At 44.1% G+C, this 18,864-nt stretch overlaps 1 protein-coding gene across 8 annotated transcripts in view; it reads right to left on the bottom strand.

Annotated features, from left to right (window-relative positions):
* The window catches only part of PHLDB2 (pleckstrin homology like domain family B member 2), a 217,749-nt gene that overhangs the window by 96,989 nt on the left and 101,896 nt on the right, over positions 1-18,864 (bottom strand). For all 8 annotated transcript variants that reach the window (XM_080801637.1, XM_080801638.1, XM_080801639.1 and 5 more), the window contains exon 2: positions 17,705-17,816. In XM_080801637.1, the coding sequence (XP_080657763.1) occupies positions 17,705-17,768 (64 nt within the window). In that variant the 5' untranslated portion in view covers positions 17,769-17,816. The remainder of the gene's footprint in view (positions 1-17,704; positions 17,817-18,864) is intronic.

Genomic DNA, 18,864 nt, shown 5'->3' with positions numbered 1-18,864 from the left:
AGCTTACTTCAGATTCATGTCCCCAAGCAGAGGGGTCCTCCAGGAAAAAGCATCCTTCAACTCAAGGCCAATTCCAAGCAAAAAAGATATTGACCTTAGGATCATATTGGGATAAAGATGCTCTCTCTTGATCCTGAAACCACCATTAGGGACTCGAATTGGAAGCTGAGAGTCTAAGGGACCAAACTTTGATCTTTTCACCACCCTGTCCACATTCCAGTCTACTGATCAAAACGCAATCTCTTAAGAGTCTTCTTTTAATCTTCTAAAGTAACATTCCCTAAACCCCAAAACACTACATTCCCCATTCTCTTACCCAAAATTTATGAACTGGGAATAGTCAGAGCTTAAGCAGGCTTAGGAGAGATGAAACAAACACAAGGTAACCACATCTTCCAAAGTCATGTTTTTCCCTTCAACTCAAAAATTGAGCAGATGGATTTCAAAAATGCCGTAAAGTATACAAAATGAAATGGCCATGACACCATCTCCTCATTACTTAATGGTTGATTACACAGAGTGGGTATTATAAGACACTGCTTTATTATAATAATAAATAAAGACCATTTATTGCTTGGGAGGGAAAGAGAAAGGACTTGAACCAGCAAAGATCCATAATCAACTAACTAAATTCAATTTAATCAATGCTGTTGTTTATAACTGGGACCAAAAGACCTAATAAAGGAAATGGTTTCCTTAGGATGTTATTTTTTTTTGTAATGGCCAATCTCGTACAGAGAACACTGGACAGGCTGCCAGGAGTGTGAGTCAGGAGACCCGTCCAAGTTCTGGTTCTGCCAAAACCTCCAGCAGAAGCAGGAGCTGGAGCAAGTCACGTTGCCTGTCTTCACCTTGTCTTAGCAGAGGCTTCCCATATTTAAAATGGTAAGGGCGACCTGGATGTTCTTCCTGCTCCAGCTTTCTGGACTCATGGAGATGCTGGTTCAGTAACACAGGAGTGCCAGTTCTACAATGCAGGAAATGGAAATGACCACAGAATAGAAACATGTTTTAGTGATAACGGGGCAGCTACCTAACTGGGAAAAGCTTGCCCCCGTGCTGTTGCCTGTGACATTCCAAGGGCATGGTACATTGTTTCAGCATAACATAGTGGGAAAAAGGCCCAGTCAGAGCTATGTTAATGCAATATCATATGGGTATTTGATTCAGCGTGATGTATAAGAAATACTTGCTCTGCATTCCCATGGCTTGCCATTTCCTTTAAAAATCTTAAGATGTTTTCGAAAACCTACTTCTACGATGACGTAAGCAGCGTGGCAGCCAGACATCACTTCCCAGTCTCCCCTGAGTATCTATTGGCTCTGAAGCACTATTCATGCTGGGTTTGAACTGGTCAAAAGAACACAGGAGCAGGCCTTCCTTTCCTTGTAACTGTCCTTGCTTTAGTACTACAGTGGTCAAGAAATACATCTAGGAAAAATCTTGTAACCGTTAGCTTTTTGCTATTCCGTATGCTAATTCCACAAGCATACTGCCATCTGGAGAAGTCACATACAATGTGCAAACCAAATATTCCAAGATGATCAACACTAATTTCCGCAGAACTCCAGAATTAGCAGCAAGTCTTAGAAAAGGCCGACACTGCTTGAGGTAATGATATTAAATATTGGCATTCACACACTTTTCCTTTCTCTTCATTTGTAAAGTAAGAAAAAGCAGTTCGTCTAATAAATCAATTTCTACACACTAACCAAAACGTCTCTTGTAAAAAAAAAAAAAACTCTCAAAAACTTTTCCGTGTGACTTAGCTTGCACTCTAGATCTTACTTATCTGTTTCTTTGTATAGCAAGCTTCTCCAATCCCTGGTTTTCCTGTCACATCTCAATAAAATGATTTTTAAACCTGGGTTTCTTTTCTATTATTGACCATTAGCTGCTACATCTATCGTCACATGTAAGAAACATCCCTAAATATCATGAAAACAACTGTGTGTAAATTAGCCTCTAGAAGATTCAAATCCTGTGTGACGGAGACAAGTTCTTATCTGTTTATCCTGAAGGGATCTGACAACCTGAGCTACCATATTCGGTCTCATTCACTTTCAAAAGACGAGTCATGTTACTCAAATGCCAATAAATATTTCCAAGCAACAGTTATTTAAAAAAAACAAAACAAAACAAAATAAAAAACAAAGCCACTCACATCTTCTCCTCCCATCACCTGAAAAAAAAAAAAAGTGAAAAAGGGGGATCATGGGAGGGGCTGCTACTGTTCTTTATTGTGGCACCTGCAGGCAGCAGAACCCTTAAAAAGTCCTCACTTTCAAATAATTTCTAAATATTCTACTGTGTGCTTGGCCTTGAGGTGCACCCACTGGCTCGCTGTTGAAATAAGAAGAACTTACCTCAGCACAGTTTAGAGTTCCCACCTCTCCCAAGAAAGGCATATGAAAAAAAGTTTTCTCTAATGCCAAACCTCTGAAACTAGAGGATTATTAACTACCACAGCAGGACCACTTAGCACACAGAACTAGAATCTGTAATCACATGCCTAATGACTAAATGTAGAAATGTAAATGTTAGCATACAAATGTTTGTCACTGATCAGGCCATATGGACACGGCTTTTCTGATAATTCAAAGCTCACTGAGATAACCCCTTTCTATAAGCAGCCATTCACAAATGCCCTGCTTTTTAAACTCTCCTAGGAAATTAACAATAGCTTTATGGTACTATCGTGTTCTTCCCCATTAGGTAAACAGATGAAGAGACGGGGGTATAAGAAAGCACAATGGCACAGGAGTTAAATTTGACTTGCAGGTCCTGCACTATTCAGGCAAGTTGAGCACATTATGGGCAAAGGAGTCGGAGAAGAGGATTTCTTTTTATTTCCAGGATTGTTTTGTCTCACTTGCCCAAAGGATAGCCGAGCTCCTAACCCAAGCCCTATGCTATCACAGTTATCATAGATAGCCATTCACCATGTGAATTTCCACCCAAATTGCCCCCATGTGTGCTCATTTCCTTATATGCCAGGTGCCTTTTTAAACCCCATACTCAGGAGGCCGCTCTCATTTCCCTCCTGTCCAAGACAACTCTATCCATTCATGTACTCCACTCTTAACCCATAAGGCAGGGAGGGACCGAAAATCTCAAATGTTCTGTTTTGTACCTGGATTCAAAGGCAGCATCTGCTATTTTTGTGAAACCATCTGTTGCCCACTTTGCTGTGGGAAGGACGGTGCAGGCATCAGATGTGGAGTGTCACAGGTCACACAACGGAATGATCTCCTTCTTCGGGCTAGCACACCCGGGGATTTGGTCCACTGCCCCCATGGCTGATGCGACTCTTCTCCAGTCAAGGGTTTATTTATTTCCTCATGGAGAATGGTACCTCTAAACTCTAAACTCTCATGAAGGGTCAGGTCCAGGATTTAGGGGGTTTTTTTGTTTGTTTGTTTGTTTATTACAATTGCTTGAATATCAATTTCTAAATTCTCTAATTCTGGGTTATACCTAGAACTACATCTGCCACAAACTCACTTGAGACCTTATGAGTTACTAATCTCCGGGCATCTCTGTTTTCACATCTATAAAATAAGAAGGTTGAACTTGGTGATCTCTGAGGCTCCCTTGTGCCCTAACAGTCCCCAATTCTGTGATTTTTAAGTGAACTCCAAGTTGTCCGTGAACACAAGTTCCTTCGTATCTTTGGTATACGGAGGCTCTTAATGCCAAGGGTGAAAGAATCCGGTGCTGACGAAAGGCTTCTATGACATGGTCTCTTTGTGGTTAACTAGAACACAGTTGGTTTCTTGAAGAGCCAAAGTAGACCAAGATCCTTAATCTTATTAACATGTGCCCATGAGGTAATGCACTAGTATTTTAGAGTATTATTCTAGAGCAGTTTTCTAGATTTGGGAGCTGAAGAATTCTTTGGGTGTGTTCTGTGTATTGTAACATATTACACAGCAGCTGAGGCCTCTACCCACCAGATGCAGCCCAGCTGGCAAGTGGGGATGTTCCCTACCTCCAGCTGGAACAGCCAAAAAAAAGTTTCCGTACGTACATTGGCCAATTTCCCCCTGCCTGGGGGTGGGGGGAGGACGCGCAAAATCTCCCCTCATCCCCAATAGAGAACCACGGCTATAATGGGTATTGGGGCTTGAAAATAACGCACATCACTCAAAGGTTGTTTTTGTTTCACATGGGTGATACTCACATTGTTAATAAGTAAAGCACACCAAGACCTAACAGTGAGATTTTTAAAGCACATGTATTCTACTTGAAAGAAGTACAAAGCTCCGCCTTTACACATCATTCATAACAGGCCTCCCTGCGAAGGGTTGAGAACTAGCACACAAAGTCATAACCTCATCTGCTCTTTTCACAGGATCTTCCCCAATATGCTCCAGAATCAACTCTTGGCTTACAGACTTCAAAACAGCACTTTGAAGAGAAGAAGGAAAACCAGTGGTTTGCTTTGATCAGTTTGGCTTTTTCTTCCCTCTCTTGTGCAAAAGCCAGTAAATAAGATGTTTCTGAAAAGGTTGCTAATGAGTTCTGGCTTTGGTCTGGATTCTTGAAGATAGGGGTTAGCAAACTCTTAGCTCAATTTCCCAAGTATCTTTCCTCCACCACTTCAAACAGAGACACCCCCTATGGTCAGTCCTCAGCCCAAAGAACAGCAGCTACCAGCTGCGTGAGACCGACTGAAGGCTGCAAACTGCAATGATTACTCCTCTTAACCAAACATCTCATTTTCCCACTGGGGAGAAAGGCTGAGATTTGCAAACCTCTGGGTCTCAGAAGGTGAAGGCTAGGCTAGTCAACTCCCCCTGGCTTTTAAAGGAAACACCCATTTTAAATGTTTTCAGGACTTCACAGAGTTTCTTAAGTACATACAACGTTTGTACTTCAAAATGTCTGTACATTAAAAATGTAAGGTGAAAAAGAAACACTTTTAAAGGACTAAGTGCAGGGTATGAAAAGGGAATGGTGATTAGATACAACTGTTACTTTTCAAAGAACTCAGCTCTTTATTCATACAAATATTTACACAACTGAGGGCAATGGGATCAGGGATATGGCCATTCTGTTAAAATAGTGGGCAACTCTAGAGGTTTATTTATCCCAAATCCAGCTACTCTGTTGCTATCCTACCAGGAAGCAAGAATTCAAGTGCTCTCAGGGCAAAAGTTTAACCCTCTGAAACTGAACTTCGTTTGGATGTCTCCCAGCTGAACTCAGATAATGTCAGAATCTCAGGGACCGATCTCCCAAACGCCTAAATTAAGCCAAAGTAGGATGCTTCAGGTTACACTCCAATACTTGAAAGTAAGTATCTGCAACTTACACATTTCTAGAATGAAGGGAAATATGGCTGACAAAAAAACTTATACTGAAAGGAATCCACATTTGTGCACCTCCTCTACTAGTTCCACTCCCAGGCGCGTTTGGCAGTGACTAGTCTTGCATTCTAGAATACTTCAGAGCTGCACAAGGAAGACTTCTAGGGATCAGGGCAGGGCCAGCCAAGAGTATTTCCAGCCCCCGGCAAGTCTACCAACTTAAAAGGCTGCAGGCAGAGTTCCTTCTTTTACGTAAGAAAGGTAGATGCGCAGGCTTCGGAAGCCGGCTCGAGTTCAGTAGCTCTTGCAAACAGGGCACCTCTACCCTGGAAGGGACAGCCTGTCAGCCTTTTAATTTCCTGGCGGTGGCGGGAGTTAGCCAGGTCCTCGGGCGCTTCAATAAGTGATGACTGCTAGTGCTAAGTTACTGAATGCACCAGCAAACATTTCAGCTGCGCCTCAGCCCTGCGTGACGCGGGCTGAAACAGGGGTTCAGAACATTCCCCAACGCCTGCAGCCTCTATCTCTTGGGGTACAGAGACCGCCATATCACAAACTTTGGGGGATCCAAATCCAAGTCGGAATCTAAGGTTCTGAGCGGTTCAAACTTGTGAGCCGCACTCTTGAAACAGGGGAATCACAAAAGAGCAGCTAGCCAGATATTTGGGGGTAGGAAGGGGTCGTCTCCGAACCCCGCGCCCCACACCATCCAGCAGCAGACCTTCTCTTTCCTCCGCGCATCGCGACAAAGCAGCTTTCCACCGCGGATCCCAATCCCTCTCTCGTTGGTCATTCCAGAGTTCTGGGCAAAAGTTGCCTCCGGTCCCCCCAGATCCCGCCTGTTCCTTACAATCGCTTTGTGAGAGTTTCCCCTACCCCGACACTCCCTCCCCAGGATGCTCGCCAGTAGGATCCAGTCACCTCCTGGGGTTCAAGCCCCCCAAAGCTGCTCGGTCAGGTTTCCGCTAACCCCAGCCCGGGCTTTTGTCCCCAGAGCCTGCAAGAGAAGCAAAGGAACTCCGCGTCCCCGGCACCCACTCACCGTCTCATCTTTCCTCGAGCTGCGGCTCTCCACCGGCCCCGTCGCCCTCTCGCCTGGCCCTGGCCCCTGCCCTCCCTCCGGCCCCCGGCCCCCGGCCCCCGACCCCCGATCCCCGGCCCCGTGCCGGGCCCCGACGCAGCTCCAGTCGCAGCCGTCCGGCCACTCCGGACTCGCCGTGCGCAGTCAGCGCGCCCCTCCTGGGCCCGGGCGGCCACTGCCTCCTCTCCGCCCCCAACCCTTCGCCGCGCAACCGGCGGCGACCAACTCGGCGCGGGGGAGGCAGCGCCCCCGGGGAACGGCCCGGACGCCCGGAGCCGGCGCGCCCCACCCCTCCCGGCCCGCCGCCGTCCCCTCCTCACCTGGCGCGTCGGCACTGCCGGGTCCCCGCGGCCAAGGCGGGAAGACGCGCTCGGTGCGCCCCGGCACTCTGTGCGGTCCCCCTCCCGCCGCGGTGGTGAGCTCCGCGCTCCTCGGTACTGTGCCCCGGCCACTGCGCAACCACCGCTCCGGGCACCCAGCGAAATGGGGTAGTAAGTCAGAGAGCCGCCCAGCTCACGGGCGGTTTACAGTTGGGGCTTTTACTACCGCTGGAGGAGCCCGGCTGTTCGCCCCATCACCCCACGCCAGTTCGCAAAGCCGCCTTTACAGCAGCGCACTGGAGACGTTGTGGCAGGCTTTCCTTCCCCCCCGCCCTTTTTTCCCCCTTCCCTTCGCTTCCTTTCCTTTTCTTTTTTCTTTTCGTTCTTTTTTTCTTCTTCTTTCTTTCTCTTTTCTTTTTCTTTTTCTTTTTTTTTTTTTTTACTGTCTGGAAGAAGGGCGGGAGGGTACACGTCCTCCGGTGATGATTTCCTCACCCGCTGTGAGTTTCTACTGGGAAACTCCAGGTGGCCACACCTCACCTGCTCCCGACAGCTCGCCCGGGGGCAGGTACCTGACGCGTCAGAAAAGCAGCTTTGTAAAATCTGTGGGGCACGGCCTCAGCTAAGGGTAGAGGATTCGGAACTAACTCATTCTGACTTCCCTTCGGTCATTTCTTTTGAAAGTTTCTCTGTTTTCCGAAGTATTTTTTTCTGAGTTGCTGCAACCAGTGAAAAGAAGGCTGGTGTGAACGTCCTCCAAAGGATGCTTCCGAGGAAGACAACGAAGCGGACCCAGGGCAGTCTGTAGTGCATCTGGGCACGCGGGAATGTGAGCCTCTGCCAAGTTCTGAGCCTGTCTCTGGGGTTAGGAAGATGAAGGCCCTCAGCCCTCAAGGAAGCCGCAGCGGCAGGAAAGAGAGTACCATGAACTGTGGACTTTTTAACATATGCTCAGTGTGGCTTTGGGGAAGCTGTTTTAGCTCCCAGTGACATTTTCTTCATCTACAAGTGTAGTAATAATGATACTGATGTTGGAAGTCGGTTTATAAGCTTTTGGATAATGTAGGCAAGGGATCGGTCACCATAAGTGGTCCTAGTAGTCATTCAACAAACGGCTTATTTCATGGACTTTTCATTCATGCAGATGAAAGCCTGGTTTCTGATTTCAGGGATAGGCTCATCTATGAACTGCCTGGTGTTTTATAGGACTTTTTTTTTTTTTTTCTTTCCTCTCCTGGCTCTTTGCTGCACAGAAACACACAGGGGTCAATCCCACCATTAAGTGCTCCAGCAGATCTTCTCTCACATCATCAATTTTCTCCCTTTATTGGCTCATCTCCTTCAACATAAAATCATGTTATGTGTCCCATCTTAAAAAACAAAAACTCCCTCTTGAATTCACTTCCCCTACCAGCCACTTGTCTTTTTTTTTTTTTTTTTTTTTCCAGCTCAGCTACGGCAAAATGCCTTTAAAAAAGTGTTGAGAAAAGCTGTCTCCAGGTTCTGTCCTCTCATTACTCCAGTCAGGCTTTTGCTTTGCCCATGTCACTGGTACTCTTCTTATGGAGATCAAACTCCTGAGTCAAAAGGTCTCTCAGTCTTTACCCCACTTGAGCTATCAGCAATAAGGAACAGCTGATCATTTCCTCCTCCTGGAAATGAGTTTGACTTCCACAACATCTTATTTTCATAGTTTTGTTCCTAACCTTTGCTCCTTGCTGGTCCCTTCTCTTCTCCCAGCCTCTGAGCAGTGGAGTGAGGGCCCAGGGTTCAGACTTTGGTTCTGTTATCTAACCGCACTCACTCCTTTGGTGAGTTCATCCTGTTTCATGGCACTAATTACCACCTGTATGGTAACGACTCCCAAATCTTACCTCCGGCTGGGCCATCTCCCCTGAACTTTAGGCTTCAGGCAAGGCCCACTTGGATGCCTACAGGGCTCCTCCCACTTAACATTCCCAAACTTGAAATCCTGAAATTCCTCCCTCCATCTCCCAACCACCCTGTCCCAACCGAAGTCTGACTCATATCAGGCCTAAAACCTTGGTGTTATCCTTGACCTCTCTATTTCTCTTGCATTTCAAATCCAATCCATCAGGAAATCCTTTTAGCTCTACTTTCACAATGAGTCCAAAATTCAACTACTTACCACCTCCACTCTTATCACCGCCCAGGTCTAATCTACCATCACGTCTTCACTTTGATTACCCTTGCCCTGTTTCTTCTTTTGCCCCTGCCGTGGGCTCTCCTCAACACAGCGGCCAGAGCAATCCCTTTAAACATTATGGCAACTCGTATCACCCCTATCCTCGAAACCCAAAGTGACAACAAAAGCCAGAGTTCCTAGAATGACCCAGAAGGACAACACATGATCTGCCCTTCTCTGACCTCAGCTCCTACTTCCCCCACCTCACTCACTTAGCTCCTGCCACCAGGGCCTCCTCAATATTCCTGGACTGGATTCCTAGACAGGTATACTTCCATCTCAGGGCCTTTATGCTGGCCTCTCTGCCTGGATTTGTCCCCTCCCCCAGCCACCGTGCTCCCTCACTCCCTCACTTCCTTCAAGACCCTGCTCAAATGTCACTGTGTGCCTCAGGCCTACCCTGACTACTCTAATTAAAATTAAACATGTGTTCTTCATACCAGTAAGCTTTCTTTGTTCTTTTATTGACAGAGCTTTTACCTTTTATAATATTATAAAATGTACTTTTAGAATTATATTTATTGTCTGACTCTCCTCACTAGAGTGTAAATTCTGTGCAGGCAGGGATTTCTGTCTGTTCTCTCCAGTGACACATCCCCAGTACCCCTGAATGATGCCTGGCTTGTAGTATGAATGATGGCTTTGACCCAGAGCACTATGGTTGCAAACATTTTCTTGCCCAGAACGATGCCACTCAACCAGACATTTTAGAGACAAGTTGTTCTCCCCCAAAGGGTCTGAAGAGTATGTCTACCAACACAGCACACCTAGAATGACAGTATTTAACAACATGCGTGTCTGAGAAAAAATAGCTAACGTTCATTCAGAGCAACAATTGCTGTATATACTAAGCGCTCTCCCAAATATGTTACAGTGTTAGTTTATTCCTCTAACAACCCTGTCAGGTAAGTGCTATTATTACTAACAACCCTCTGAGGTAAGTACTATTATTACTCCCATTTTATGACTGAAAAAAATGAGGCACAGAGGAGTTAATGGTCACTCAGTTAATAAGTTTGGGTGGAATCAGAATTTTCACAGAGGCAGGATGGTGTTAGGGTCCATACTCTTAAATACTACCCCCTATCTCTTGTTTGGGTAGGAATGATATGTCAGAGGAAGTTTCTGGATAAAGATTAATTCATAGTCACCAGGCCAAAAAAAGTGATCCTCATTGGCCTCTTCTCACTGCCTTGTTTTATTTGTTGACATTTTGGTCTCTTTTACTTCAGCCAAGCTCCTTAAAGGCAAGAGGGATCATTGTATTCATATTTGTGTGAATCATACTCCAAGACTCAATACTACTCAATCAATACTTGATACTCAAAAGGGGCTCAAAGAGGATTCATTCAGTGTGATTTTTTATAACGTGACTAAAGCCACCAATGCTTCTCACTCCTGCTGCATTGGTGAAGTTTTCAGTAGCTGGCATAATGCCAGAAAGGCCTGGAGATGAAGAGGTCCCCGCGAAGCCACAAAGCTTAAACTACATGTTAAATGCAGACCTCAGGCATCTTCAAATGTGGAGAAGGAACTCAAAATGTTAACACTTGTTATTATGTAATAAGTATTATTACCAGAATTTCTTTTTAGTTATGATGATATTTAAAGAGAAAAAAAAAAAAGAAAAAGAGCTCTTTCCTTTCACTTTTTCCATTTCCTAGGTTCTTTACAACAAAGTCCCCTCTTTAATCCCAGGCCAGAGCCACACCACACTCTCTCCCTGCCATTTCCTATTGTCCACTAGGATACTGGGTTGTAAACTACCCCCTTCTCTAGGATCTGTAGTGGTTACCATACCCGATCTTACTTTGCTATATCCTCCCCTCACATAGGGAAAGGAGAAATGTTGCACAAAGTTATATTATAAGTTACTCATGGATCATTCCATTTGGACTTAATTTTGCTATGGTACCCTCTCATTAACAAAGACCAGTTGGACTTGATTAACTCGTGTCCTGAATCTGTCCATCTCTTCATCTCTCTGTAGTGATAGCTTAACACATGTTTGTAGCTATTAACTTGGGCCATCCTCAACCCCAGTCCAATTATTTGTACTGATGTTCTCTTTAATAACATGCCTATATAAAGAACCAAGACGTTTTTATTTGTAGAGTGCAGTGGAAAGATCACTGATTTGGGAGTCAGACAGACCTGGGTTTAAACCCTGACTCAGCCCTGTTGGAATGTATTATTTACTTTTATGGAGAAACAAATTTCTTTCCTGGAAAAATGAGACTAATAACACCCAACTCGTATTTTAATGAATGAATGTGATAAGGGCATCATGCTTTTGATAGGAGACAGCTAGCATACAGGGAGCATTTGAAAGTATAGGGTTTTTTCCTTTTTTAAAAATAAAAGTGCTCTAGGGGCGCCTGGGTGGCTCAGTTGGTTAAACGACTGCCTTCGGCTCAGGTCATGATCCCGGAGTCTCGGGATCGAGTCCCACATCTGCTCCCAGCTCCATGGGAAGTTTCCTTCTCCCTCTGACCTTCTCCCCTCTCATGTTCTCTCTCAACTCTCTTACTCTCAAATAAATAAATAAAATCTTTAAAAATAAAAGAATAAAAAAATAAAAGTGCTCTATATTTAAGGTATATAACATGATTACTTGATGGTCATACAGATAGTGAAAGGATTACTACAGGCAAACTAACAAACACATCTTCTCACATAGCTACCTTATTTGTGAGGGGGTAAGAACACCGGAAATCTACCCCTTTATCAACTGTCCAATATTCAATACAATATTATTAACTATAGTCAGCCTGCTACACCTTAGATCTCATGACTTATTTATACTTTAACTCCGTACTCTTTGACCAACATCTCCCCATGTTCCTCATCTCCCTGTCTCTGGTTATCTCCTTTCTGCTCTCTGCTTCTCTGTAATCAACTCTTTGTAGATTCCACATATAAGTGAGATAATGCAGGTTTTTTCTTTCTGTGTCTGGTGTATTTCACTCAGCATAAAGTCCTTACCAAAACAGAACTTTCCAACCCGACTTACCGTCTCTTGTGGAACTGTTGTCAATGACGTCAAGCCTTTCGTTTGTACTATCCTATGTAAGTCGAGTTCCCCACCATAAACTCATTTTAGAATTTAGTACTAGGATACATTTCTCTCTCTTAAAAAGTCGATGTTCTTTCATTTCTTAGAAAAGGTATTTCATCTATTTTCACAGTGGATTTGCATTCGTCGTTAAGGAGAACTATGTAAACCCATGTTTCCCTTTGTATCCTGGTTGCCAGGAAGCTCCAAGTCATTAAATGATTGTATCATGGAAATAAAGATTTTGTTTCCTACTACTTTTTTTTTTTTACATCTTTAATGTATTTTTATTCCAATAACCTTACTGGATATTTGGACTTTACTCTGTGTTCTCAAATATGTTTTTAAATATATGAAGTATACACAACACATTGGCTCTTCAAATTCATGCCATAAAATTAACCAAAGCTAGGGTAGGAATTTATCCCTGTGTACGGCTTTATGTTCAAACTATTAAGATTGCTTCTCTGATTATGAGAGTAATCTAAATACACGTGGACCATCTGATTAGTTTCTGCATCAGATGTTCTCTTTCACCCCTGTTCCCAACCTTGTCTGTGAGTTTGTACTGGAATCAGGCAGGAAAAGGACGCTGGGGGTATGTGTGTGCATGTGTGTGTATGTGTGTGTGAGAGAGACAGAGAGAGAGAAAGAGAGAGAGAGAGACTTTAGATTAACCTATCCCAGCAGTGTTTATCAGGCCCATTTTTCTAATCACTCAAAGAGCCTGAATTGGTCGACTTTTCCTGCATGGCAGCCTTGGGTTTTCTTTGTAGCTTATCTGCCATCACAGAGAACAGCAGTACCCCATGAATGCTGCTCCAGCATAATGCAGGGAGCTTAGCCTGTCTTCCTCTCCCCTTTGTGCTCCCTTTCATCTGACTCTCACCATTTCACCAGTTATCTCATTCCTTGACTTCAAATTCCCTCATGACATGCTAGGCTACGGTATGCTATATAATATGATAGGACAGGATATAGCATAATTCTTTGGAGCCTGTTGGACAGGGATAAGGGCTCAGATTGATGTGTTGGATCCAGACAGACCTCGCTGCTCTAGAGACTTCTGCCAACTCAGAGCAGCAGCCAGGATTCAGCACATGAGGAATGTTAAACACAAAGGCAAATTTACTAAGCATCTACCGTGTTCCACATGATATGCCTGGATGAGTGGAAGATAGAGCTAAAACAAATCATTTATTATGTGGCTCTAGATAAGGAGTTTACTGCCAAGCTGGGAACTGTAACATGGTAACATACAATAAAACATACTGTAAAAAAGTGATACAAGTGGGTTCAGGGAAGGGTTTATCTCTGCCCAGTGAGTCTATCAAGGAAGACAACACATGTGATCTTTCTATGGAGAAAGGTCCCTTCTAGACAGAAGAGAGAGTGTTAACAAAGAAGCCCAGGCGGACTAGAGAAGCAGGGCATCACACACGGATGCAAGTGTGAGAGACGACATGGGGGAGTTGGGGCCAGATATGGGGGGAGGGGAAGAGTAGGGCTTTAAATTTTAAATTTCATGTCTAATGCCATTTTAATTAGGTCATTTCCTTGCTCTAAACTTGCACTGGCTCCTCCTTGCTGGACAAATACAGGAAGAGCCGGCGGCTGTGTAGGAAGTGGACACTGATTATACGGGGCTGGGATGAAAGAGAAAGATGAACTCCAGCCACAGAGTTTGAAGACTCCAGTAAAGCCATAGGATTCTATTTCCTCATATGTTAAGCAAAGCTGTCAATCCAAGTCAAGGCTGCGCAGTTGCATATTCACTAAAGGCTCAGTCAAGACACTGAATCGCTCTGCTCACTCCTGACTGCCTTTCTTTTCCTCATGTTAGGATGATTCCATAGTTACAGATCATAAGAAGCTCACAGAAATAAGCACAGAATAGGTACCTTTGGGCTGTTGGGCCAAGTGTTGGACTGGAAATTCAATGATTTACTATTCCAGGGAACCAGTCGTGTCACCGGGGCCTTGGGGCTACTTGCTTGTTTTTTTTTGTAATGTTTCACATTATGGGGATAATTGTGCTGTTTCTTTCAGGGGGAGGTGTTAAGAGAGCTAACAAAAACATTTGTGTTTAGAACTCAACGCTGTCTAGAGATTTAGTGTCAGTACTCAGGAAGTTCTATGCGGTTGTTTGAGGCATTCAGTTCTGAGATACAGATAGCCATGTTTATGACTAATACGGTTCTTCTAGAGTCATTTGAATTTCTGGCTTTTGCCAAGAACCAAGTGTATATGAGTTGCAGTTATGCCTAAAGAAGATGGTATTCATTTGCTCTTTCTCAAACAGGAACCAAAAGAAACTCTATTTAAAAGGTCTTTCTCTGATTGTTCAAGAGGTTGATTCCTGATATTGGTCTTGTATTTATAAGATTGACATAAGAATCTCCAGAACTTGAGCATGAGTCGATGAATATACTGTACCTCTAATAACCAATATTACAGTTCATTTTATAAAAGTCTTATCAACCCAGTACAGTACAAGGGAAAACTTACATACATTGAAATGAATTTGCCAGTCAAGAAGGCAAATGTAGGGGCACCTGGGTGGCTCAGTGGGTTAAACCGCTGCCTTCGGCTCAGGTCATGATCTCAGGGTCCTGGGATCGAGCCCTGCATCGGGCTCTCTGCTCAGCAGGGAGCCTGCTCCCCCACTCTCTCTGCCTGCCTCTCTGCCTGCTTGTGATCTCTGTCTCTCTCTGTCAAATAAATAAATAAAATCTTAAAAAAAAAAAAAAAAAGAAGGCAAATGTAGATACTTTCAAAGGGGACATTTCTCTCTCCCTATCCCAAGCCTGCTGGCAGAACAGTAGCTCTCCCTCTGTTTCCTCTACAAAAAAGCCCGGATAAAGTTTGAGGATCCCCAACAGCAGGAGTGTTGGTGGGGGGAAATCACCTAAGTGCTCCCCATTCCTCTTGTCCATTAACATTGATAGGCAATGTCATCAAGACAAACCCTGATGTGGCTTATTGTTTTCCTATTACACAAGCTAGTTTTGTCCCCCATCCCATCTGGCTCGTGAAATTCATCGAAGTGACTATCCAGGTGGAAAACTCCTTACACAGTCAATTTTGAAGGAGCCATTTGGATGGAGAGCAACATCACCCCTAATTAATAACTCACTGATAATTAGTTCTCAAAAGAAAGTTTCAGTTCTAATGAGCTATTAGCATTTCATGTTAAATTCTCTATGACTCTGTAAATAGTCGAATGCTTTGATTCTATTGGAAATACCAACCTCTATTTTTCTATTCCAGCTGTCACAGTCCTTAGTACAAGAAAGACGAGTGTTGAGGGGTACACAGGAAGGAAGGTGGTGATCACATACTGTATACCTTTACAGGGAGTCCCTTGGGCACAGCGGACCTGGTGTGCCCAAATCATCACATCCTTATTCCACGTACATCCCTCAACCCTCCTCCTTTTTATAGTTCATAATTAAATAAAAAGTCACCCCTTACATTCAGTCATCCAATCCCCCCAGTCTGGAAAGTATCTTCAGTCTTGTTTCCCCAACCCCTATTACTAATCCATTGCCAAACCATATCATTTTTACCTCTTAAACGTCTGTCAATAGATCTCTTTTCTCCACTCCCTTTGCCTTCATTGATCACCTGGTATTCTTAACTTCACTCCTAGAGAAGGAGCCCAGGAGCAAGCCCAGGGCATAGGGAATATATGATTTCATTGGACCTGAAGCTAGAGAGACAGTGGGTGTGTGGTTGGCAAGGCTCACCCAAGGCAGTGGAAGATGGGAGAGTCTAAGGGAAAGCTAAGATCCACAGTTCAGAAAGAGAGAAAGTATCAAATCCAAGACCCTGTGTATTTGGACAGGAGAAGGGATGAGGTTATGGGGCTATTGTTGAGGGATTACTCAGTATTTGAAGTTTGCACTTAGGGCAGGAACGTGATGGCCCAGTGGGACAGGTGTAGGCAGAAATTGGCATTGTAAGCTTCCAAATCAAGCCTCCAGTCTCAAGAGCACTCAACTAAAATTCATAATTATTTCATTTGTCCTTTTTTTCCCCCAGGTCCCCACTAGAATCCTAAGCTTTGAAATCAGGGACTCCTCCACGTGTGTCACCATTATACGCCCTGGGCTTCCCATAGTATTTCAGACACGGTAGACACATAATGTATTTATTGAGAACAGCATGAACTGGTATTGAATACTGAAAATCTAATCTCATCACCTCAGTGTGTAAGAATTCCTCAGTGACTCCATCAAGACATTAGGATAAAATAAATCCAGAACCCTCAGCTTCACATTAAGCAAATAAGCAGAAAACAAACCATTTGGTAGGTCAGGTTATTTTCCTAGTGGGTAGCTTACCATTTCCTACCCCCCTGCCTGGAGGGAGGGCTGCTTTCAATCTCAGGACACTACTTGTGGCTTTTTGCATGCGTCATATACATTCTTTCTTAATAAGCAGCAATAGTTCAGGAAACACACTTTCCAGAACGCTTTTCCCAAATTTATCCCTGGCCTTGGTCAAGTAAGAAGGCAGTGATGGTTAATTTTGCACCAGCTTTGCTAGGCTATGGTGCCAGGTTGTTTGGTCAAACACCAGTCTAGATATCACTATGAAGGTTTTTTGTTTGTTTGTTTGTTTGTTTGTTGGCTATGATTAACATTTAAATCGGTAGACTTTGAGTAAAGCGATTGCCCTCTATAACGTGATTAGGTCTCATACAATCATAGAGAATTTAAGAGCAAAGATTGGGGTTTCCCAAAGAAGAAGAAATTCTCCTCGAGGCTGTAGCATAGAAACGCTGCCTGGATTTCTAGCCTGTGACCAGCCCTACAGACCTCAGACCTGCTAAGCTTCACAACGGTAGGCGACAATTCTGTAAAATCAATCCATCAATCTCCCCCCACCCCACCCATATATATGTATATATGTGTATATATACAGAGAGAGATTGTGCTTCTTTGGAGAACCTATACTGATACAGAAACTTTCTATTTTACCTCCTATGTCTAGAACTTAGCAGAATGAGTCAATGAAAAATTAAATCTAACATGAAATCACCCTCCCTTCACAGAAGAGGACTTGGCAGTGAAGACATAATCAGCTCATGGTAGGGAAACACTAGTGAGGTTAACTGACACCCGGTCCCCAGCATATCCCTCAGTAGCCCCTTCCCTGTCCCGGCCCATGACTTGATCATCTGAGGCAGAACCAAAAATAATGAGGAAAATAGACATTTTGTGAGTCCCTTCATTCTGTTTTGAATGTGGGAGAATACATTACAAAGATTTCAATGGCCACTGTCAGCCCTGTGCTTGGGAATGGCTCTGTGGCATCTCTGTCCTCCTGGAAGGAGGCAGAAAATCCGCTGCTCCTCTAAGAGAGCCTAAAAGACGGGACGCCTTTCTCTGTGCATCCCATGTCAGCCTTTTCTGTGTGGGCTTTAATTTTTGAATGACCAAGGAGTCACTGAAAAAGACCTCTCCACACCAGCTGCTTTGGCCCGCTTGTCATTCTAACCTCTGGTCTAAACAGACCTCAACATGTCTTCAGTGAGGTAAGTAAGCACAGGGCTGAAGCTCTAGGCAAGGATTGCCAGCCCCCAGAGATTTTTCTCGTGCTTGCTGGATTCTTGAATTTATGCTGGAAAATGCCAGATCATTCCCAGTAGGTATGATGAAGAGTAGGTACTGGTGAATATTTATCGACAATCTCCGCCAATGCGTTCACAGTGAGAGTTCTTACCGGTAGACACTGTGTCAGCTCCCTCCTGCTCGGGCTCCTGTCTCTGGGTATTGCCTTCCTCCATCAGGAACTTCTGCTGAATCTCAGAAGAGAAACTGGGATCGATGCCGGCCTGTACTCGGTGAGAAAAGAAAAGTACCATGACTGGGAAGCCAAGGCGACCTTTGAAAACAGAAGGTCAACAGAGCTAACATATGGGGAACATGAGTGGCTGTTGTATTTGAAAAACAGACATCCTGGATCATCTTCTAATCCCACTGCAGGCTACCCTTTAGAATGACAGATTTAAACCCCATCACCAGCAACAGCACACTTGGGCAGTGGGGGGATGAGAGAGGGCGCCTGGGTGGCTCAGTTGGTCAGTTGGTTAGGTGTCTGCCTTCAGCTCAGGTCATGATCTCAGGGTCCTGGGATAGAGCCGCCATCAGGTTCCCTGTTCAGCAGTGAGTCTGTTTCTCCTTCTCCCTCTGCCCCTCCCCCTGCTCATGCACTTTCTCTCTCTCTCTCACTCTCAGTCTTTCTCAAATAAATAAATAAAATCCTTAAAACACACACACACACACACACACACACACACACACACACACACACACCTTTGGGTAGAATTGTTACAGATTTAAAAAAATAGATGCCAGCAAACAAGCATGGCCAATATTTAGACAGAACAGTCAGTTTCTCAATATAGTTGTCTCAGCTTGGGTTTTATTGTTTCTTATTTCTATTTTTCATCCCATGCTTTACCAACCATCCTGTTAGGTACTTAGTCCTTACTATTTCTTGTAACTTTTACAAAATCTCATATTATAGAGAAGAAAACCAATGTCTTTGTTCTTAAAAGCTCCCCAAGGAGGTCTTGACTTTAAGTCATGTCTTTCTCAACTCTCACGAGTCCAGTTTTCTCTCCAGACTCAGAGGTGCCCCAGGAGGTGATGTGGTCCCACCGTCATGCAAGGGATCCAATTTATTGTGCACCTACTATGCCAAATACTTCTCATCTAATTTTCACAGTGGCTCTAAGACTAAGTATTATCATTCCCATTTCACAGATAAGAGACCTAAGGCTTAGGACAAATAAAAGAGTTATTAAAAGTCAGTAATGCATGTTATCTTGTAAGGTAACAGCCCTCAGCTACCGTTAAGATGCTGAAAGAGTATTGGGT

Source organism: Martes martes, assembly GCF_963455335.1.
Source record: "Martes martes genome assembly, chromosome: 1".
Lineage (NCBI taxonomy): Eukaryota > Metazoa > Chordata > Mammalia > Carnivora > Mustelidae > Martes > Martes martes.
This window is presented reverse-complemented; position numbering and strand designations above follow the sequence as displayed.